This window comes from Dasypus novemcinctus, chromosome 28, assembly GCF_030445035.2.
Source record: "Dasypus novemcinctus isolate mDasNov1 chromosome 28, mDasNov1.1.hap2, whole genome shotgun sequence".
Classification (NCBI taxonomy): Eukaryota; Metazoa; Chordata; class Mammalia; order Cingulata; family Dasypodidae; genus Dasypus; species Dasypus novemcinctus.
The window spans coordinates 44,480,413-44,504,174 of record NC_080700.1 but is presented as its reverse complement, the minus strand read 5'-3'; the positions used below and the strand labels follow the sequence as shown (position 1 = coordinate 44,504,174).

Genomic DNA, 23,762 nt, shown 5'->3' with positions numbered 1-23,762 from the left:
CTACAGCAGAGTTATTTGTAAAGACCCAAATTGGAAACAACCCAGTTGTCCTTCAACAGGTGAACAGTTAAACTACGGCACATCCCAACGAGGGACCACTACTCAGGAATAAAAATGAATCAAGTACTTTACATACTCCGCCATAACCCTCTGAATGGACCGGGGAAGAGTGTGAACGACAATGGGAACCATAATCCAAGCGGTGCGGCAGCGCTCCAGAACGTGTTCACCGAGTGCGGCGAGTGTGCCACGAGGAGGGAGGTTGTCAGTGTGGGAGGAGTGGGGTGGGGGGTACACGGGAACCGCTTATATTTTTTAATGTAACATTTTTAATGTATATATCTTCAAAAAAATACAATTTACAAAAATGATGGGGTGGGGGGTGGGGAGTGGGGTGGGTATATGGGAACCTCTTATGTTTTTTATGTTTTTTTATGTATCGTTCTTTGTGATCTATTAACTTTAATACAAAAAGTATAAAAAAAAAAAAAAGAATCAACTACTGACACACACCCTTGTCTGAATCTCATGAGAATTATGCTGAGTGAAAAAAGCCTGAGGAGGGGGAGGAGGCAGGACGGAGGCGGCGACCGGCTGTAACGGGGGCAACGGCCCCTGTGGTGGTGGAAATGCTCTCTAGCCTGCCCGTGGCAATGCCGGTTTTACAAGATGTTTCCACTGGGGAACACTGGAAAAAGGGTAAGTGGGAGCTCTATGTATTTTTTCCTTAAAATTGTATGAATCTACAATGATCTCAAAATAATGAGAGGTGACTGCTAAGGGGTGTAGAGTTTCCCTTTCTGGAGTAATGAAATTGTTCTAAAAATTTCTGTGGCGACGAATGCACAGTAACGTGGTTATACCAAAAGCCATACACTAGGCTTTGGAGAGACTGTATGGTGTGTGCATCTATCTCAATAAAAAACGCCAAAGGAAAAAGACTATGTGACACTGTCAGACGATGACTGTGGGTTCACTACACACAGTCCCCAGCAGAAAGAATTACCACAGGATTTCCTTCAAGAAGGAAGGAGCAGCAGACGGGAAGCAAGGCTGTCCACTAAACTGTTTTCTCTCTGGAGACACGTGTTTGGCGATCACGATGAAAGAAAGCCTCGTGACGGGCAATGAAGTATTGGACCAACTTTGACACGTAATTATAATACAGGTACAGTCACGATCCAAGGTGAGTCCTTTGGGAGGACAAGAATTCAAGCTCATGAGGCGTTTCTGTTAACACCACCACCTGTGAGGATTTTCGGGTCACACGCTTCTTGGGGCTGCGTGCCACTGGCTGAAGGCCACCACGCCGCTGTCACCGGGCTGGCGGCGGGAAAGCCCAGGCCTGCTCCCCGAGGGGTGGGCATGGGGCTGGCAGCACCGGAACCAGGCAGGCCGACCCCGTCTGCACTGGTTTTACTCACTTGCTCTATTTCTATAACCTGTGTTTTTTTCCCTTTTTCTTTTTCCTTGCTTTCAGTTGAACGACATACATGTTATCAAGTGTAGGTTTTGTATGTTAAGTGCACAGTGCTTAACAGCTAAAAAAAAAGCTTAACGCAGCAAGTAAGTAGCCACATTATAGGGAAATTAATCAAAGAAAATGCCCGGGTAGATTGCATTATGATAACTGAATGTGAACTAGTTAAATAATTATGTCTATTTCAATTAGATTTGGTGTTGCTTTATTATAGTGGGTGTTGATTCGGGGGCTCAGAATCACATGCAATTAAATTACGTCCACCCGCTGAGGGTGTCCTCATTAATGTATTAGACTGCAAAGTGTGGGAAAGGCTTTTCAAAACAGAAAATCCAAAATGGATACACTCCACTGGTGTACTTCCAATTTTTCAAGAGAAATATTAAATGAGAAAGGCATCAAATTATTAGAACTCGGTCTTGGGCAAATGTCAGCCCTTCTGAACAGACAAAACGCAGAGCAGGAAAAATGGCCTTTCGAGCTTCCGAAGCGGCTCCTGCACAGCCGAAGGTCAGGGGGCCTCATTTGGAACCCCCCGGCTAGCTCTACATTCATTTCAACATCCTCCATTATCTAATTTTCCAGACCACAGCGGATTAGAAGCACATATTAAAATATGAACATGGGGAGGTGGATGTGGCTCAACCAGTTGGGCGCCCGCCTACCACACGGGAGGTCCTGCATTTGGGTCCCGGTGCCTCCTAAAAGCAGATGCTGCCTCCCACTGCGGCCCCCTACCCCCACCAAAAAGCAGATGCCACAAGCCAGCAAACGCTGCAGTTCGCAGGGAATGGGCCCTGGGCACTCGCCTCCCGTGTGGGAGGTCCCAGGTTCAGTTCCCGGTGCCTCCTGGAGAAGGCGAGCAAACAATGAGCAGAAAGACAAAGAGAACCATCTGGGAGGGGAGGAAGAAATAAAAAGGGAAAAAGAAAAAAGTAAATTTAAAAAATCTTAAAAAAATACATGTGTTGGGGAGCAGGTGTAGCCCAGTGGTTGAGTGCCTGCTTCCCATGTACGAGGTCCTGGGTTTGATCCCTGGTACCTCCTAAAAAAAACAAGTGTGTGAACGACGGGCACAATGACAATCCACCGCTGATGGCGGAGGCCGCGCTGGAAGAGTGACTACACTAACAGCACAGCATAACGTGTTCAAGATGATATTCAGTGATGACCTTGAGTCTTCAAGAAAACGTCAGTTAACAAGATGGCCTTTGCCGTCCGAGTTTCTCTGCCAAGCAACGATTTTGCTTTCACGATTTCCACAGGTCGGAAAGGAAACTGCGGTATTCATTCCCTGCTTTACTTTCTGGCAGCAGAGGCTCAGGGGGTGAGGGGAGAAGGATGGACACACGGAGACATTAGAGTTTGGGTAGAGAAGATCCATTTGGATGATTCTTTGAATTCTAGCTTAGAAGACCAATTAGTGTGTGACACTGTGTTAGTCAGCCAAAGGGGTGCTGATGCAAAATACTAGAAACTGGTTGGTTTTTATAAAGGGCATTTATTTGGGGTAGGAGCTTACAGAGACCAGGCCATGAAGCAGAAGTTCCTTCCCTCACCAAAGTCTATTTGGAGCAAGATGGCTGCCGACGTCTGCCAGGGTTCAGGCTTCCTGGGCTCCTCTGGGCTCAGCTCCTCTGTTTCCTCCACAAGGTCAGCTGTAGACTATCAGGCAAACGGCTCTGTCTCTCTCTCCAGGGCTCCAGCTTAAGGCTTCAGCATCAAACTCCAACATTATAAACCCTCAGCTCCGTCCTTTGCCACGCCTGTTACCTGTGAGTCCCCACCCAAGGAGGGGGGACTCAACGCCCTGATGACGTGGCCCAATCAAAAGCCCTAATAAAATCACGCCCAGGTACAGACCAGATTACAAACATAATCCAGTATCTAATTTTGGAATTCATAACCATATCAAACTGCTACAGACACCAAGAACTAGGATGAGAAATACTGAAGATTTTGAGTCAAAATGATGAGTCCAGAATCAGAGCTATTAAATAAAGATACCTGTGAGCCAACCAGGTGAAGATTTGGGAGGCAGTTCTTGTAAGAGCTGGATGTGAAGGAAGCTAAGACACAGGCTCCAGTGGGTTTGCCCACCAGCAACGTGGGGCAACGCAATCCACTTCATCTGAGGCGGGGCAGAGCCACTGTCAATAAGAAGTACTGATAATGCTTCTAAAAAGCCTGACTGTGATGTGAAGAGCTGGAGTGAGAGAAAGATGCAGAGGGGAAGAGGAGATGACTGATAGAGTGAGTCCTGAAAATCCAGGGATGGGATTCAAAGTGTAAGGGAGGATAAATCCCAGACAGAGAGAGGAACGTGCCTCTGAGATTACAGATGTGGTAAGAGCCAGGGTGGAGGCGTGTAAGTCTCGGAGGTCCAGGATTCAAACCCAGGGCCTCCTGACCCATGAGGAACTGGCCCACGCACAGTGCTGATGCGCGCAAGGAGTGCCGTACCACGCAGGGGTGTCTGCCGCATAGGGGAGCCCCATGCGCAAGGAGTGCACTCTGCAAGGAGAACTGCCCTGTGCAAAGAAAGCCTGCCCAGGAGTGGCGCCGCACACAAGGAGAGCTGACGCAGCAAGATGATGCAATGAAAAGAGAGGCAGATTCCCAGTGCCGCTGACAATAATGCAAGTGGACACAGAAGAACACACAGTGAATGGACACAGAGAGCAGACAACTGGGGGGGGGGAAGGGAGGGGAGACAAATAAATAAAAATAAATCTTTAAAAAAAAAAAGGCACCTTCTTCCAAGTCCCTAAAGGGGTGAGACATTGGGTTTGAAGATTAGGGAAGGTCTAAAACAGTGGAGGTAGAGAAGGAGCGCGATGACTAGGATAGGAACTGCTAATGACATGGAGCTGGAAGTAGACGCCATCAATCACAATGATTAAAGAAATTTTTTTTAAAAAAATTTCTCTTCCCTTCCCCCCGTTGTCTGCTCTCTGTGTCCATTCACTGTGTGTTCTTCTGCATCTCTTTTTTGTTGCATCATCTTGCTGCGTCAGCTCTCCATGTGTGCAGCGCCACTCCTGGGCAGGCTGCACTTTCTTTCGCACTGGGCAGCTCTCCTTACGGGGTGCACTCCTTGCATGTGGGGCTCCCCTATATGGGGGACACCCCTGCATGGCACAGCACTCTTTGTGCACATCAGCACTGTGTGTGGACCAGCTCACCACATGGGTCAGGAGGCCCTGGGTTTGAACCCTGGACCTTCCACATGGTAGGCGGATGTTCTATCCAATGAGGCACATCTGCTTCCCACAGTGATCTCAGTCTCAAAAGGCTTTTGTCCAGCGAGGCTCCACAGCTGCTGCACAGCAGCGGGCGAGGAGATGGCTGGGGAGCCGGGGCTCGGGGTCTGCAAGGATGAACAAGAAAGAGGCACGAGGGTGCAGGCAAGATGGAGTGGAAAGGCCGAAGGGTCACAACTGGAAACGGCGGAAGGGCTGGAGCCCGGAGTTCTTAAAGTGAGGACGGGCTGCGGCGGGAGTGACCTTAAGGGCGCCCGCCACTGTGCCCAAGGGTCAGCCAGGGAGGCGGCGCTGAAGCGGGGCAGGAGGCGCCTAGAGGTGGGGTCAGGGAGCCGCGACACGGCGGCGTCGACTCACACCTGGCCGCGGGCATTGCCGTCACCCAGAGGCGGAGCTCAGGGGGCAGCGCGGCGCCAGGGGACCCTGCCGAGTAAGGAGCGGCCACAGGTCATCAGAGAACGGCAACGAGAAGACGCCAGCAGGGCACGGGTGGGAAACGACACGCACTTCAAAGGAAAAAGCAAAACCCGTACAGCGACCAGGGAGGGATCGGGCAGCCGCGACCTGGGTGAGACGGCGCTCAGGAGCGAGGCCGCCCGCGGCGTGGCGGGCAGGTGAAGCAGGAAGCGGGGAGCGGCGCACGGGGTCCTGCCGAGGGCCGTGGGGCCGGAGCCTGCACTGAACTCGGCGGACTCGGGCGCCCGTGGCTCGCACCTGTGCGGCAGGTGAGCGGGCCTGCGGCTTTGCTGAAGGACTCCCCGGAATCACCGGAGACAAGCTCCACGCGCCAGCCGCGCCGCTGCGCTCTCCTAACTGCTTCCTGGCTGCGGTGATGTAAAAGGCTTCTCTCCTAGGGTGGGAAACCGCCCAGGAAAGGAGGCCGGCTGCCAGCGCGGGGCTGGAGGGAAGCGCCCCAATACGAAGTGACCCTTAGCCTGCGGCCGAGTCTCAGGAACATGGAGGAATAGAGCGTCACGTCTGATTTCGGCTTATGACAAGCTAACGCCTGCCACACGCTCTACGGGATAAGAAATGGCCAAGAACACTGCAGCTAGTGGGGAAAGAGGGAGGGAGACTTAAATACCAGAACTGTGTGTGTAACTTCAGAGATTCACCGGCTCCACGGAAGCCAGCCGCGTGTGTGTCAAAGGTCCCCGCGCCAGCTTACAGGTGCAGCTTCACTCCCCCGCCCCCGCTCAGCCCTGAGTTCAGAGATAAGATTTTGGCTAAACAGAGGGTGGAAATATCTACTACCAAAGCTGTCCAACGATCATCCAGAACGTGCTGCAAAGCACTGGGATCCAGAGGCCAGGCAAACTCGAGATCAAATTCCAGCTCCCCGAGCCACGGAGGGCGCGCGACCTGAGACTCGGTTTCCTCCTTGCTGCGGGGTCGCAGACTTCACCCGCAACAGCCCCCGCGAGGACCAAAGCCCCCGACAGGTCGTTCTAAACGCCAGCCTCTCTTTAGCAGCTAGGACTGGGGCTCGGGCCACACATGCCAACGTTTCTCCACAGAGATTCTCCGCACGGCAAGGAAAACGGGACAAAAGGCCAATGCCAGGAGACTCTTCCATCAGGACACATTCAAGGACATCGATGGGCACGTTGCTTCAGGTATGCAAACGGTGAAAATAGAGCTCTTCGTGGGAAAATAGAGCTGGGGAAAACTAACTGCATCACTAAGCAATACGTACCAGAAGAAACAGACATGGGTCCCTTTTAATTCGTAATGCTTTTGTAATTGTCAACATTTACGGGATCTTATATATAAAACAACAGAACACACTTAATGTCAATTGTACCAGTGAAGCTTTCTTAGGCAACGTCTTGACACATGGGCCCCTGTGGCTTTTAATATAAAAAATACGAAATAGGGGCTTCATTCCCATGAAGGCATGCGAGTTGCAGTATCTTAATTCACACATGATTTATGACAAAGTTACCTGAGGTTCTTTGAGAAAATAAGGAAACGGCAACTGTCCCCAGCAGCCCACTTTCAGCCCCTACCCCACGGCACTGTCCTGCTGAAGGTGGCTCTGGCGAGGACTGTTATATTTCAAAACACCAAATATTTTCAGCAGGTTCACAAAGACAATAAGGCCTAGATCAAATGCAGGTACACTGTGTTTGCCAAACAGTAACAGAAATGTGGCTCTTTCTCCAAGAAAAGAGGGATTCATCACAGTCTGTGTGTACCCAACTTCAAAGCCCCTGCTCTGCCCTCTAATGAGCTTTTCTGAGACATTTTGGAAAATCAAGCCCATCTCATTTTGATGTGTACATGGACATAAATCCATCATCTAATTCAGTGTAACGAAAAACACTGAAATTGCAGCAACAAACCAGCTGAAGCTCATCTACAGCTTATGTTTCTGTGCGTGTAGGAAACGCAGTTGGGTGCCTGCCTAGCAGTCACACCCAGGGCCCAAAGCAACCTAGAGAAACACAACGCCCACCGCAGCCACAGGGCAGACCCTGGCCAGTTCAAGCCACTCACAGCCACCTCCCCCCCGCCAGACGGGGTCACGGAACTGGGTGAGGCTGATGGGCACCCCGTGTTACCCGGCTCCAGAGGCGGCGCGGGGCTAAGTAGGGCCAAGCAGCTGGCGCGGGCGGCCGTTGTCTTCCTAGGTGTGGGGAAGGGCTCCTCCTCTACAGGACGGAAACACGGACGCTTCCTGATTACAGCAGCTACTCGCGGCCGGGACCGAGGCAGGAGGAGAATCCTGCCAGGAGAGCCCCGGAGGCCCCACCAGCGCCTTCCGCAGGTAGCGGAGGGAAGTCGTTCCCGAGTGACTTCAGGAGTTAGCGCCGGGTCTCCTGCCACTTCCAGGCGAAAGCATCCCACCTGATAAAATGACCGAGCGCCAGTAATCCCCTAATAGAGTTTGCCTGTTATACAGATACATTTTTAAATTTATAAACAGATACATTTTAAAACTATTTTTGACCATATTAGCAGAAAGTGGTTAACCAAACGTGGACATGGAGCACGGGGAGTCGTTCAGCAGTGACTCAGGGGACAAGTGTTAAATGCCAGGCACGTGGCTCTAAGGACTACGGATGAGGTCGCCTGATTCAGCACGCCACGGCACGGCCGCCGCTGGGCGCGCCTGGGTTTGTTTCTGGGCAGGGAGCTGCCCCCCGACAGTGCTCAGGGACCCCCACCAGAGTCCGCCTCTGTGACTCTCTGCTTCCCTGCTGACCGCCAACTTCCTCTCCCCCCAGATACAAAGTTGCGTTCCATCAGGCCACAGAAAGCCCCGCAGGTCGGAAGCCAAAGCCAAAACCATCACAGCTCTCGGCTTGGATCCGTTTTGAACTGGTTTTGTATTTGACTTGTCAGAAGGGAACGTTATTTTCAGGCTCTTCAGGATGCTGGGTCCCAGCTGCTAAAACCACCACCCAGCCACGGGCCGGCGTAACAGCAGGGCTGCAGAAGCTGCTTTCGCCCCAAGGCCGGTATCCCCGGCTGGCTGGAAACCTTTGGGGTTCCTTGGCTTTTTCCATCATGGACGGAAACCCTCAAAGGATGGGGGGCCCTGAACGTGCCTTTCGGGGGCTGTGCCTCGTGTGACCTCCTTATTTCAGGCAACGCGGGGCGGCGGCAGAGGCTTGACTTGGTTACGTTTACATTACTCACACTAACACGTGGGTCGGCTACGCTTCCCCATAAAGGAAACACCTACACAGTGCTTCACAGTCAGGTTTTCTTTTCAATCCTGGCCTTTTGCTCCCACCTGGTGCCTGACAGGAAACGCATTGCCACTCAGGTGGAATCAGCAAAGGCACTCCTGCATTTCCTGAAAGCTGTGGTGGAAGGTCCAACGAGCAGACCCGCTCGCAGGGTTTACGGTCGAGTCTTAAAGCAAGGTTTGCCTTGATCCTGACTGAGGGCTGACACAGGTGCTCGTCGCCTCAAGCGTCCACACGGGGCACGACTGTGTTTATGAGTCTCCCCGTGACAACCAGGGACGCAAATGAGCACAAGAACAAAGCTGTAACTAAAGGAGCACATTGTTCTAAATTACAACAGAGAAACGCCTTGTTTTTAATTCCTCAATTACTTGTCTGCATGTTAAAAATTGCTGACAAAATGACAGACCTCCCTCTAAAACAACCTTCTCCTTCATAATTTACTAGCTCTTGGGACCAGGACCCCTTCTCTCCCCGAACACACACATGGTTGACTGTACTGCAAATACATGACTCACTGGGTGACTGATACTTAAACCCATACCTCGGCCCGGCTCGCCGCCTCTCGACCAGGAGAGCTGGCACGTAGGGGCCACTGACCGTGACCCTGTGCCAAGCCTTTGTCCAGGGCTTGGCCAGAGAAACCAGGCGGGGGAGCCAGATGGCCAGAGCCCACCCAGAGAGAGGCGAAGGCGGTAGGGCCCCTCCGTTTCCTGACGCTGCACTGAAGCATTCTTTTCCTGCCTCAGTGCTGGGCACGACCCAGACAATACCAAGAATGCCCAAAGCACAGCACACAAGGGAAGTCAAAGAATTAAAGGACAGCGATCACTGAGAATATGAGAACTTGCCATTCTTGTAGGGCAGGACAGCATTTCGAGGTGGCAAACCCATAAAGCATTTCTCCTGTCATTTTTACAGGTTTCTTTCTGTTGACCAACTCTCTCAACATGAACTTTTACCTTTGCTGGAAAAGCTAAGACAGGAATTGGAGAGAAGGAAATACGTGCTACAGTATGCTACCCTTTGGGTTGCTAACGATCCTTTAAATGACAGTACCCTGCACATCATTTCAGGTTTTAATCCACATGCAGTTACTGAGAAGCAAATGTCATGTATTAGTCAAACATATGGAACATAATCCCTTACTGAGATGAGACTGAGGGCAGTGAATTCAAAGACAAGTGTTACAGGAGCAGAGGCTCCCGGGGGTGTCCCTCACTTACTGTCATTGGGAAATATTCTTATGGGGTTATCAGGAAATTTTTAAAAATCTATTACGTCAATCCTATCAATCTCTAGAGGTAGAGAAGAAATTCAAGAAACAACAGCTGCTTTCTTCTCATTCCAAAGAAGTATTCCGAGCAAAGGTCACGCTTGCCGGGTTGCGCCTGCCGAGAGACACGCTCTGGGACTGAAAGCTGAAAAACCAAGTTGGTGACTGCACAGGAGAGAGTCCCATTTTAGACCCAAAGCTTGTGTGAAACTGTTTCTCAAGGAGCTCGAAGCTTTGGGAATACAATTAATCACATCCTCTGGATCTCCCTGGGAAGCGGTGGCCTCCGCTCCCAGCTGCTGGCTCCTTCCCAGCGTGGCCCTGCGAGGCACCCCACCTCTTTTCTTCTTGACCCTAGACCTGCGCGGCGGCGTGAGGCCAGCTGCTGACGGTGTGCACACAGCCAGCAGCACAACACTGGCAGTTACTCAAGTCAGTGCAATGACGAACTTTGGGATAAATCCAGTTTTTATTTTTTATTTTTTTGGGTCTTATAATCCACTAAATTTGCCCCAAATTAATGTTTCCTTATATCAATAACTTGATAACTTGAATTATGTTAGAGGTCAGCTTAGACTTAGAAACCAGCTGGACTCAGGAGATGAGGATGAGGAATTAAAAATGGGTTCTAAATAAATAAATAAATCTTTAAAAAAAAAAAAGGGTTCTAATTTTCTTTCTAAAAGCGAATGGGTACATGGGAAATATGGAAGACTGGGGACAGGAGTGGGTATTTTGCTGAGTTTGGGACACCCCTACAACATCCATTCATCCACAAATGTGATCTTTAGATGGTGTAAATGATGGGACTGGAAATATAAATTTGGGAGTTGTCAGAGAATCAGGGGTAAAGTCACAGGAAAAGAGCAGAACGCTTTGTGGTTCAAATGATCAAAAAATTATCATAAATGCTTGCTTTTCCCAAAGGTCGCTGGTTACACAGTTGGGCAGCACGAAGCACTGTACAGCGCAGTGCCTTAGGCTCGACGCAGAGCCACGGAGGAAGCCCCCCCCCCCCCACGACGGGTCACTCGGGGTCTGCTCTGGACATCCTGGCGGGCTGGTGGGGAGCACTGCTGCAATCTCACCAGCTTTGGTCCTTGAAGGGTTCACCAGTTCTCAGAGAATGAGGGGAGGAAAAACGAATACAAAAATTTTAAATGATAGGTTTATTAAATTTAAAGAAATACTTATTCTGATGTTATATGCTTCTTTTTGATGTTGCTATGAAATTAAGTGTTTTTAACATCCTTACTTTTCATTTCCCAAATTTTGTTTGAAATCCACAAATTTGGGAAGCAAAGCTTTGGAGGTTAAATTTTGTTACTCAAGGTCCCATAATCCTGGACAGTTATTCAAGCGAAAATCCAGGTTCTAACCTATAAAATAATGATATTAAGTACTTAACAGGGTTGCTGAAAGTATAAATAAAAGAACAGATAGAAAGCTACTAGCATGCAAACCAACAAACAGAAAGTACATACTAAATGCTAGTTTCCCCCCCATTCCTCCTCCCTGCAAATTTCCCCATTTCCCATGCATTTCTGGTGAATTTTTCAATATACATTTTATGTAATTTCTCTAATAACAAGTTATTTTATACATTTTTAGAGCCAGGTGACTTTGAAGATGCTCTTTGCCTAGAATATCTTTCTCATTCCATCTTGCCTTATCAAGTCTAAATTTCTCCGTAAATCACATTCGACTATCAAAGCCTACAGTGATACATTTTAAAAAGATAATATTCTGATAACTCTCAATATTACAGAGCGATATATAATGCCATAAGGCTGTGCTGCTTTAAAAATGAAAGCGCTAAGAGCCTGTTACAATAAGGAATCACAGCATCGGGATGCACGAGACGGGATCTCCGAGATGCACCTGCGGACCTGCGGGTCGGCGGCTCCGGGCTGAGCGTGTCCTGGGGGCTGCCGTGCCTGGGGGCTGCCGTCCCTGGGGGCTGACCAGCAGCATGCAGAGCTGGCCGCCAAGGGCGCCGACGCCAGGCTGGCCCACCAGAGGCGGCCCCGGCCCCGGCCAGGCAGGCCATGGTGTGACAGGTGCGCATGTGCCAGGAGCTGAAGAGCTGGCCTGGGCAAGGCGCTTGGCGCCCACCCCCGCAGCTGGAGGCAGGAGGGCAGGCCGGCGCCTGGGCGGCAGAGCCTGCGTGTTCAGCGGGGGCCCCTCTGCAGGTGCCGCTCAGGTGGATGGGGCTCCAGGTGCTCGGCTGGGCTCTGGGCTCCTCCTCGCACCAGCCCCACAGCACCGTGGTGGGCAAGCCCGAGGCGCCTGACATCCTGCCCGGCTCAACCGCCGTGCGCTGCCGCTCCCAGCCCCCCACGCCACGCCTGCCCAGGCCCCTTTCTGCCCATGAGCCCAGCTAGAAGCCTATTTTTCCCCAAGATAAAGCCTCAGTGGGTTCTGCTGAAAACAAAAAAGAAAAAACCCACAGGGCCAGTAATTTGTTTGTTCTGTTTCATAAAGTGTTTCCATTGTAGATGACATAAATTCCAGAGCAGAAATTGCCCTTGGATTTTTCCTTACTCTCAAACAGCCTTAACATTTAAACTCCTCTCTTATCCCACCTCCCCTGCCACCTGAACTTCCTCTTGCTTTGTTGGTTTTGTCTCACACATCTTGGTATCTGGAGTTACTTATTGCCAGTTTGGGACCTGGTGGGTTTTGGACAGCTGCTGTGGGTTCTGGGGAGCCCAAGGGGACCCCCAGCCCTTACTAATTGGCCTAATTATGCTGTGACTCTAATAGTATCGGGGAGAACCCTGTTTCAAGTTAGGGAACACGCAGAGTGCGGGACTTAGGTTACCTATGTTTAAGATTGCAATTACTACATAAAGTGCATATTCACAAGGAGAACGGCCCCAGGGCACCAAAACGTTTACTACTCAGCCCACGAAGGTGAAATACTGCTTTCTTAGGTTGAAAAGCATGTAGAGATGGCTAATTAACATGGCACTATAACCACCGGCTCTTTATTTTGCACAGTATCCCAGTCAAGCCACACAAAAGAGAGAAAAGGAGCACAGAACACAAAGTCATTTAAAGGTTAAGCAAACATCATTTCACCAATTATCTCCAGGCAAGTCTCTGGAAGCAGGGAATCTGATTATTTTACTTTTCAGTAACGATGTTATACAAATATGGCCAAAAAACCAGTAATGGTGGCGACTTAGTTGCGGTGACTTGTTTTAGGTGGGCAACTTCAGCTGCCACACTTCCTCTTTCTAAACCTGATTTTCTCCAATGAGGAAAAGATTAAACTCAGAGTGTAACACGTGAAAAAATAAACATTTCACTTTTAAGTGAGCTTTTAAGGGAATTAAGAATACTAATGACCAAAACCTGAAGATAGGAATTTAATCAGTTCATCTGTGATGCTCAAAAATCCAGCGAGCTGTGTCTGAGGAAGTCAGATGCCCAAGTCATGCTGTATTTTAATCAATGTTATCATTTCATATTAAGAAAAGAAACACACAAAACTCTACCTCCCAAATTCACCCAGTCGTGACCTACCCCCCACTTGGTTTTCTTAACTGGACTCCCCACCTCTCCCTACTGCTCCTTACCTACATTAAGAAAAAAAGCGGGGGGAAGGGGCAAAAGTGTCACTAAAGAACGCGAGAACCGCGTTTTCCCGATGAAACCTGTCGAGAGCACCCACGGCCGTGGCCCCCAGCCGCGCTTCGGCTCCTGCACCTGGCGCTCAGAACCTTGCCAGGAGACGCCCTGGCCTCCGAGGAGCAGCACCCACCGGCCGTGGCCACCAGCTGCGCTTCGGCTCCGCACCTGGCGCTCAGAACCTCGCCGGGAGATGCCCTGGCCTCCGAGGAGCACAGCTTCATGCCCCCGCGCGACCAAGCACAGGGCCAGCGCCAGTCATCAAGGTCGGACCAAGTCCACTCTGGCCCCAGCCCTCTAAGACTTCCCCCAGGGGTTAGGAGAGAGACCAGGGCCCTCTTCTTCCTCTCCGGCCTGGACTCACGTCGCGCCCTTCCTGGAATCCGGTTCTCCACGGGCCCCCACCGCCCGGCCTGGCCGGCTTCTCTGACACACGGCACCGCGCGCTGCCTCGAGCACTCCTACCTGGGCTTGAGTTATTCACTCAGCCTCATAACCGGATTAACACCGCGCTCCCCACTAGACCGCGTCCGTCTGGCTCCCTGCTGCTTCCCCTGCTCGCTGGCTCCACCGCTACTCGAGGACTGACGAGCAGGATGCCACAGCAGATGGAGAAGGGCTGACGAGGCTACACCCTGCTTTTGAACTGAGCTTCTGCTGGGACTGCAGATGCCAAACCTCCAAACCGAAGTCCTAAGCTGAGAACACACACGCCGGAAAGCCTGCCTCGAGCCTGGTAAACATCTACTCAGTCCTGGCGCAGAATAAAACTATACTGCACTGTCTAGTCTCACTACTACAGGCCTTAAAAAAAACACCACCGTCTACGACTTGGGAGGGTGTGTGCTGAGGACCTGCAGCTCTGGGTGCTGTAGGAGAAACAAGGTCCACCAGGGCTCTGCTTCCAGGTACTTATGTTCTTAAAAAGGAGACAGAACACTCCTCAACAGCGGCAACAGCAGGCAGAGGCGACTGCCAGCTCGTGAGGGGAACAGAAATCAGCGAGGAAAGAGGTTTCGGAGGAGAGATGAAGGAGCCCACGGGTAACTCCCCCTGCATCCTCCTGGATAGGAAGGGGTTCAGAGAGGGGAAAGGTCAACGTGGAGGTTTTGAGGAACACTGACAAACAAGCGTCGCCCTTGCGCTCCCTGGCTGGGGTCTGCACCGCAGCTGAGAGTCTGCCTTCCCGAACCTGGAGCTACGGAGATGTGGTGAAGGAAAGGGCGACCTCAGCCTGGGGCGAGCAAACTAGGAAGCTGAGCCGTCGGCGCGCGTCTCGCCGCCGGGCCCTGGACCGCCGCGCCCCCGCCCCGCGCAGCGCAGCCGCACCGGCACCCGCCCAGCTCCGGCTTGGCGCCCGCACCTGCCCTGCTCCCGGGGGCTCCCGCACCGGCCCTGCGCCCTCGCCTGCCTTCCTCCCGCGGGGCTCCCCCGCCTGCCTTGCTCCCCGTACCTGCCCTGCTCCCGGGGGGCGCCCGCTCCTGCCCTACTCCCTCGGGAGGCGCCCGCTCCTGCCCTGCTCCGGGGGTCGCCTGCACCTGCCCTGCTCCCGGGGGGCTCCCGCACCGGCCCTGCGCCCTCGCCTGCCTTCCTCCCGCGGGGCTCCCCCGCCTGCCTTGCTCCCCGCACCTGCCCTGCTCCCGGGGGGCGCCCGCTCCTGCGCCGCGCCCGCACCGACCCTGCTCCCGCGGGGGGCGCCCGCACCTGCCCTGCTCCCGGGGAGCGCCCGCTCCTGCCCTGCTCCCGCTCCTGCCCTGCTCCCGGGGGGCGCCCGCTCCTGCCCTGCTCCCGCGGGGGGCCCCCGCACCTGCCCTGCTCCCGGGGGGCGCCCGCACCTGCCCTGCTCCCGGGGGGCGCCCGCACCTGCCCTGCTCCTGGGGGGCGCCCGCACCTGCCCTGCTCCTGGGGGGCGCCCGCACCTGCCCTGCTCCCGGGGGGCGCCCGCACCTGCCCTGCTCCCGGGGGGCGCCCGCTCCTGCCCTGCTCCCGCTCCTGCCCTGCTCCCGGGGGGCGCCCGCTCCTGCCCTGCTCCCGCGGGGGGCCCCCGCACCTGCCCTGCTCCCGGGGGGCGCCCGCACCTGCCCTGCTCCCGGGGGGCGCCCGCACCTGCCCTGCTCCCGGGGGGCGCCCGCACCTGCCCTGCTCCCGGGGGGCCCCCGCACCTGCCCTGCTCCCGGGGGGCGCCCGCACCTGCCCTGCTCCCGGGGGGCGCCCGCACCTGCCCTGCTCCCGGGGGGCCCCCGCACCTGCCCTGCTCCTGGGGGGCGCCCGCACCTGCCCTGCTCCTGGGGGGCGCCCGCACCTGCCCTGCTCCTGGGGGGCGCCCGCTCCTGCCCTGCTCCCGCACCTGCCCTGCTCCCGGGGGGCGCCCGCACCTGCCCTGCTCCTGGGGGGCACCCGCACCTGCCCTGCTCCTGGGGGGCGCCCGCTCCTGCCCTGCTCCCGCACCTGCCCTGCTCCTGGGGGGCGCCCGCTCCTGCCCTGCTCCCGGGGGGCCCCCGCACCTGCCCTGCTCCTGGGGGGCGCCCGCTCCTGCCCTGTTCCCGCGGGGGGCCCCCGCACCTGCCCTGCTCCTGGGGGGCACCCGCACCTGCCCTGCTCCTGGGGGGCGCCCGCTCCTGCCCTGCTCCCGCACCTGCCCTGCTCCCGGGGGGCGCCCGCTCCTGCCCTGCTCCCGGGGGGCCCCCGCACCTGCCCTGCTCCTGGGGGGCGCCCGCTCCTGCCCTGCTCCCGGGGGGCCCCCGCACCTGCCCTGCTCCTGGGGGGCGCCCGCTCCTGCCCTGTTCCCGCGGGGGGCGCCCGCACCTGCCCTGCTCCTGGGGGGCGCCCGCACCTGCCCTGCTCCTGGGGGGCGCCCGCTCCTGCCCTGCTCCCGCACCTGCCCTGCTCCTGGGGGGCGCCCGCTCCTGCCCTGCTCCCGGGGGGCCCCCGCACCTGCCCTGCTCCTGGGGGGCGCCCGCTCCTGCCCTGCTCCCGGGGGGCCCCCGCACCTGCCCTGCTCCTGGGGGGCGCCCGCACCTGCCCTGCTCCCGGGGGGCGCCCGCTCCTGCCCTGCTCCCGCACCTGCCCTGCTCCTGGGGGGCGCCCGCTCCTGCCCTGCTCCCGGGGGGCCCCCGCACCTGCCCTGCTCCTGGGGGGCGCCCGCTCCTGCCCTGTTCCCGCGGGGGGCCCCCGCACCTGCCCTGCTCCCGGGGGGCGCCCGCTCCTGCCCTGCGCCCGGGGGGCGCCCGCACCCGGCCTAGGAGGGGCTCGCTCGGCCCCCGCGGCCCCCGCCCGTACCGTAGGTCTCGGACATGGCCGTCTGCGACATCTTGGGAGCGGCGCCGCCTCTGCCCGGCGTCAGGCCGCAGCTCGGGCGGGAGGGAAGGGCCGGGGTCCACTCGCCGCGACGGGCGCGCAGGGCAGGGGGCGGGCGAGGGCCCCCAGGCAACCGCCCGCCTCGGGGCTGCGGCTCGGGGACTGCGGGCTCCGCGCAGGCGCACGTGGCGGCCCCGCCCTCCGGAGCGCGGCCCGGGAGGGGGCGGGGCGGGGCGTGCGCGGGGCCCGGGCCCGCCCCTTCGCGCCTGCGCACGGGGGTCCCGGGCGCGGGGCGGGGCCTGTGGCGGGGCGGGGCCTGTGCAGGGGGCGGGGCCTGTGCGCGGGGCGGGGCCCGCTGGGCGCGCGGGGGGCCCGGGGGCGCGGCCGGCGAAGCCCGCGGGGCGGGCGGAGCACGGATGTGTGTGTGTGTGTGTGTGTGTGTGTGTGTGTGTGTGTGTGTGTGTGTGTGTGTGTGTGTGTGTGTGTGTGTGTGTGTGTGTGTGTGTGTGTGTGTGTGTGTGTGTGTGTGTGTGTGTGTGTGTGTGTGTGTGTGTGTGTGTGTGTGTGTGTGTGTGTAGAGCTCACCTGCACGGGCGCCTTGCGGAGCTCACCTGCACGGGCGCCTTGCGGAGCTCACCTGCCGAGGGAGGTCTGCAGAGCTCACCTGCCGGTGTGTGTGTGTGTGTGTGTGTGTGTGTGTGTGTGCAGAGCTCACCTGCACGGGGGCCTCGCGGAGCTCACCTGCACGGGGGGGCCTTTGAGAACCCACCTGCTTCTCTCCAGCCTGGGCTGAGCTCGGGGAAATGGGACAAGAGCTGAAGCTGCGCAGGTGCTGGGGGGGCGGGGAGGGGCGGGGAGCCGCCCTCGCTCCCCCCTCGAGGGGACAGGAATGCGCGTCGCCGGCAGGAAGCGCCCCTCGTCCTCCGACGCGACGCGGCCGGGTCACCGGCTGGGAGTTTCGGTTTAAAGAGCAAAACTCAGTAGAGCCCCTTTCTGCTGGAAATGGGGAGACAGCCATTCGTTAGAAAGGAGTTTTGGTTGGGGGCTTGGTCGCTGGAGCGTGCCCAGGGCCCTAACCTATCCCTAGGACCCGGCCTTGGTAGGACCCAATGAAGGCCGTGGGGAGGAGGGTGGAGGGTGCAGGGTGGAGGTGCAGTCACCACGAGGAACAGGCCTTGGCCGAGCCAAGCATCGAAGGAAAACGCCGGTGCGCTCGTTTCGTGTGTCCGTTTGGCTGTATCCTCCACATAAATTGGCCTCAGACCTGCCCGAGGCCTCTTCCCCTCTTCCCCAGGGGCTATTCGGCTCTATATTTTACTCCTGCTTTTGATATTATTTACAAATAAATGTCCTTGCTTCTAATCACAGAAAAGGCCCCATGCCGAGATGTTTAGAGAGCTGTAATTTCCTAGAATTGTTTTGTATATGTTTCTTTTTCAATAACTTGGATACTTTGTTGCGTCTTTCTTCTGCCTTAGGTTTGATTTAGGCTCCTGATTGGTTCTGATTTAAAACCACTTCAGAGGAAAGAGAATGGGTCACATCTTAAGATCCTACTCACCCAAAGCTCCTGCATACACTGGGGCCACACCCATAGGAATGGATTAATTTTAAGAACATGCTTTTCTGGGGTACATACAGCTTCAAACCATCACACTAAGTTACACTGTGCTTAGGCCAAAACCTGGTAGTTCCCTTGACGCCTGTCACTCATGTGCCACCTTTGCCGCTTCAGCAAATCCTCTTGGCGTTTCCTCCAAAATACATGGAGTCTAGCACTTCACCTCCGCCACCGCGCCCGCCCCTGCCCAAGCTTCCTCTCTCCTCTGCTGCTCCCCGAGCGCCGAGTGGCCCGTACTTGTTTCCAGTCTGTCCATTTTCAATAGAGCTGCTAGATGATCCTATTAAAAGGTGAAAAAGCAAAAACAAAATCGAAGAACTCCTGTCCTAGAAAGCAGCCTGGGCGGGGAGGCGTGGGATTAAGGCAGGTCATGCCACTGTCTGCCTAAAAGCCCCCACCTCAGAATAAAAGCTGACGTCCTCCCACGGGCCTGTCCCACACTCTCCCTGTCCCTGCCCCTTTGGCCTCCACTCTCCACTTCTCAGAGCTCTGATCATGTGTTGGAAACTGAGGCACTGTGGCCTCACAAGGGGAGACATGCTGTCTCCATGGCTATGCGTGGACCCTAAGGAACGCGGTAATTAAGAGTTCTCGGTAAATGGGATGAAGCTGTTAAAGGCTGAAAGAAAAGATGAGCACATACCTTTTGTAGTGAATAGAACACTTAGACTTTGTACCTTGAGATAAGATTTTTTAAAAATCCTTAGACTATGGGTAAAGCTGCTTGATGTCATGTAGGCTATGTGTTCCTGCTTGTTGTCATGTACACTGGGGTATATAGAGAGCCCCTTGTAAACAATAAAGTTGTCTGAGGAGTTATTACTCGCAGACCCCCTGATCCCAGCTCTCTTGCTCGTTTCTTCCCCCTTTTCTCTTTCTTTCACTCCTGATACCCTTTGGATCCTGATTGTTGGATTCTCCAACAATCAGGCAGCCTTCTGGTTGCATCTTTTTTTTTTTTTAAAGATTTTTTTTTCTCTCCCCTTTCCCCCCACCCCAGTTGTCTGTTCTCTGTGTCTATTTGCTGCATCGTCTTTTTCGTCTGCTTCTGCTGTTGTCAGTGACACAGGAATCTGTGTTTCTTTTTGTTGCATCATCTTGTTGTGTCAGCTCTCTGTGTGTGCGGCACCATTCCTGGGCAGGCTGCACTTTCTTTCGCACTGGGTGGCTCTCCTTCTGGGGTGCAGTCCTTGCACGTGGGGCTCCCCTACATGGGGGACACCCCTGCGTGGCACGGCACTCCTTGCGCGCATCAGCACTGCGCATGGGCCAGCTGCACACGGGTCAAGGAGGCCCGGGGTTTGAACCGTGGACCTCCCGTGTGGTAGGCAGACGCCCTAACCACTGGGCCACGTCCGCCGCCCCCCTGGTTGCATCTTGAGCACGTCTAGCAGGAGTTTGCCTCAGGGCCTCTGCACTGCTGCTTCTTCGGCCTTGATGGCTCTTTCCCCAGGCGCCGGTGGGGCTGGTGCCCTCAGCCTCCGTATTTGCTGCTCAGGAGGGACCTCATGGGGCAGGCCTTCCCTTCTTGTTTAAATAGCACCCCCTCTCCTCCCCAGCCCGCCTGTGCCCTCGAGCTCGCTTCCCCCCCACAGTGTTTAACACCAGCTCACGTTTATAAAGTCCTTAGTGGATCACCCGCTCCCCCGCCAGGCTGTAAGCTTACGGCTCCTGAGGGCAGTGGTTGTAACCGCGGCATTCCCACTTCTGCTAACCATAGTACTTGGCACATAGTAACCCCGCAGCGATTAAACAATTGTTGAATGAATGGGTGAAAGGAAACATAGCAACTTTCTGTTTACTATGGGTTTTATTTAAAGTAATGAACTGAAATAGGTAAATACTGGATTCCATGAATGGGAGCAGCGTTACATCAAAATCACTCAGGGGAGCTCATGCCGCGCAGTGGTGGAGCCCCTGCTTCCTGCATAAGAGGCCCCACGTTCATCCCGGCCCCAGCACCTCAAAAACAAAACAAAACAAAAACAAAAACAAAAACCACAAAAAAAAAAAAAAAAAAAAAAAAAAAGAAAAAGAAAAAACACACACACACACAAAAAAAAAGATAAAGAAAAAAACACACAAAAAACAAACAAACAAAAAAACCCACCAGAACTTGGAGGGGAGCCCATGTGGCTCAGCAGTGGAGCACCAGCTTCTCTCTCTCACACACACATACATAAATCACTCACATAATATATATATATAAATATATATATATACACTTGGAGAGAATGATAATTAAACAGGTTTGTAAGGACTTTTAAAATACTTCTTCCACAGTTTACTGACAAGTAGGAAAAGATTTTTATTTAAAATATCAAAGCTCTTTGGTCACTCAATACTTTTCCTTATTTTCTACCTATGTATTATAATGCCTGATTTTAAAAATATTGAATATCTTAAACCTTAAAAAAAAAAAAAAAAAAAGAAAATAGGTCGGTCCTGCGGCGCCTTGGGCAGGTTTGCCCCCGGCAAGGGCGTGCGGCCGCCTGAGGGAATCCCCCGGGCAGGAGAGGGCAGGGGAGGCGGTGGCGCAGGTGCGGGGCGAGGCCGGCGCCCCTTTCCAGTAAACGCTGGTCTGGTCCGAAGCTGCTGGGGCGTCAGGCTCGGCCCCGGGGAGCCCGCGGCGCGCGGCGGGCAGCTCCTGCGCTGAGCCCTCCCGAGGGCGGCTCCCCGGCAGGTGCGCCCCCGGGGACCCGGTCTCCGCACGGCGGCGAGGGCGGGAGGAGGGCGCGGGCGAGGCGGGCGTTGGGGGCCGGGCCCCTTCGCCCTGGAGGAGCGGAGGCGCAGGCGACCAAGCGCAGCTGCACGAGCCACAGAGCGCGGGCGGGGACCTCCGCGTGGGGTCCTGAGACAGGTGCCCCCAGGGGCCGCTCGCCTCGTCCCGCCTGTGAAGCTGCGGCACCTGCGAGGCTAGCCAGAAGGCAGCGCTCGGTGCGTGCGCGGGAATGCAAAGCGCCGGCATCCCAGAAAAAAAAATTCTTGACGGAAATTTAAAAATGGATCCTATAATTATGGAAAGGCTGTTGTGAAACTATTTAAAAGTATCAAGTGATGCTTTATTAAGAAGTCATTAAACCCTAGGTTAAGTGTTTACATGGGTAATAAAACCAACTCCCTGCAACTAACTCAGGAGGTAAGGATTATCCCCCAAATTAGGTCCAGATTGGTTACATATCTTGCCCCGGTTCTCACAGCTACTATATATCAATGTTGGAGTTTTCCTCTGAAATCAAACGAAACTTGACCACCTCTCCTTTTCATCTATAATGTTTAAGAGGGGGAAAAAGTACAGTATAAAAAATATCCAAAGTGCAGAGGTATATTTTCAAAAGGCATTGACCTGTTTTCCCTCAGTGACCCCGAGGGAAATGATGCTCCTTGGAGCCAGGCCTTGTGCTGGCTGTGTTGTGTTAATACAGTTTCCCTTGCTCTTCATAGACGCCTGCAGGTAGTGATCTTCTGTCCTCTTTACCGTGGAGGAAACCAAGGCTCACAGAGGCCAGAGGAGCCGCCCGGGGCCACCCAGTCAGTTCCTGCCAGACCCAGGAGCTCAGGAAGGTCTGTGGCTCTCAAACTCCGGCTCTTCACTGCACTTGGATGCTGAAACAGTAGAGAGGTGGGCGAGAAAGTGTCTCCAGTAGGAAAAATTCCCACGGCACTTCTATAATTTAAACATAAGCTCAGTTTAGCTCTAAAACTGACAATAATACTGAATTTAACATCCGGTTGCCTATTATTAAACTCAACTCTGAGCTTATTTATCATCCCTTAAAGCATACTGATTTTCATTTCTCTAACAGGAAAATGTTGCCAATGCCTGATGTTACAGTGTACAATCTGAAACCAAGGTTAGCGTTGTGGGTGTACAATAATAATTCCCCATGTTTAGCCTTTAAAAAGGTATTGATTTCTGCATGCCCGCCCCGCCCCATTGTTTGTGCTTGCTGTCTGCTGTGCCCAAAAGCTGTGACTAGTTGTCTTTTTTTAGGAGGCACAGGAACCAAACCCGGGCCCCCCATGTGAGTGGGAGGCACCCAATCGCTCGAGCAGCCTCTGCTCCTGGCTGTTGTGTGCTGTCCCTTGTGTCCTCTCGTTGAGCCAGTTCGCTGTGCCGGCCTGTCGCGTCAGCTCACTGCCTCGCTCATCTTCTTTAGGGCGGCCTCCCATGTGGTAGGCGGGTGCTTCCCCCTAGCTTCGCTTTTAATTTGAAAGTTAACAGGAAATCTCTCATTTAAATCTGACACGGAATGTTTTTCTGCTTATTTCTGCACTTAGCATTTATACCTAGTTATTATACTATCAGAGTCATCTTAATTTTTGTTCTCTCTTCAGCGTAATTTAATTTTCTGGTTCCTCTTTTCTCGATCATATTTTATACATCAGATTAACAGTCTGGCTAAGGATACTAAAATGCATGTGATTTCTTCCCATTTTCTAATAAAAGCAAAGTACCACAGAACTATCCTTTTATTTTTCTATTTCTTTTTCATACTGTGTTTTAAATAAATGGCCTGTTTTTAGCCTGGTTTAACATTAACAAGATGATTTGTAAAACAAGCGTTTTTTTCCTTCGTCTTTTTCTCCCTGATCCTTACCAAGTACATTTAACAGAATTTTCTTTTATGAGATGATTTTTAAAAATTTTAATCAGCTTTGTGGAGGTATAATTTATATGCATCAACATTTCCCAGTTTTAAGGGTACAATTCAGTGAGTTTTGACAAATGTGCACGCTTGTGTAACAGCCACAACACGACATACAACGTTTCCATCACTGAGAAAGTTCTCTCAAGCCCTTCGCTCAGCCCATGTCCCAGTGCGCTGAGTTTAAGAATTTTGGCTGGAAGATATCGGCCCTCTCGTGGAGAAGCGTGCTGTGTCCTTGAGGCTGGGACGGGCATTCTCCCTCTGCAGAGCCCACACCGCCCCCTCCGTCTCGGACTTGGCCGTGCTCCGTCCTCCCTCCTTCACACCCCACGGCTGTGCGAGCCGCCAGCCCTCTCCTCCGCCCCAGCGAAGCCAACACCGTTTCCATCTGTCAGTGTGCAAAATGTGTCTCTTAATGGAAGACCTAGAAATACTCTGGCAACTTTGTAGCAGAGGTTTCTGGGAGTGGTCAGCACTTCTCTTCCTGTCCCAGGAGGAGGGTGGGCCAGCCGCCAGGCCAGCACAGGGTAACCAAGCGCGTGCAGTGTGGCACCGCGAGCCTTCCTGTCACCAGGTGCCCATCCAGGCACGAAAGCGGGCTGCAGCGACGCCCGTGCGCCCACAGCCGGCCCCTCGCGTCCTCTCTGACCAAGGATTTTCTGGCACAGCCTTTGCATAAGGCAGTGATTCGCAAACTTCGGGGGTCCAGTCCAGACTGGGGTCCAGGAGCCTCCAATTCTAAACAGACACCCCCGGGTGTTTCCAACGCGGGTGGTCCCCGTGCCTTAGGGAACCCTGGCAAGGGGTGGGCGGTGGCACCTGCTCCCTGCGGGAAGTGG

At 54.3% G+C, this 23,762-nt stretch overlaps 1 protein-coding gene across 1 annotated transcript in view; it reads right to left on the bottom strand.

Moving 5' to 3' along the window:
- The window catches only part of RAB4A (RAB4A, member RAS oncogene family), a 49,030-nt gene extending 32,178 nt beyond the window's left edge, over window positions 1-16,852 (bottom strand). The window contains exon 1 of the mRNA XM_004454569.4: window positions 16,633-16,852. Within this exon, the coding sequence (XP_004454626.1) occupies window positions 16,633-16,663 (31 nt within the window). The 5' untranslated portion in view covers window positions 16,664-16,852. The remainder of the gene's footprint in view (window positions 1-16,632) is intronic.
- Window positions 16,853-23,762: the final 6,910 nt, after the last annotated feature.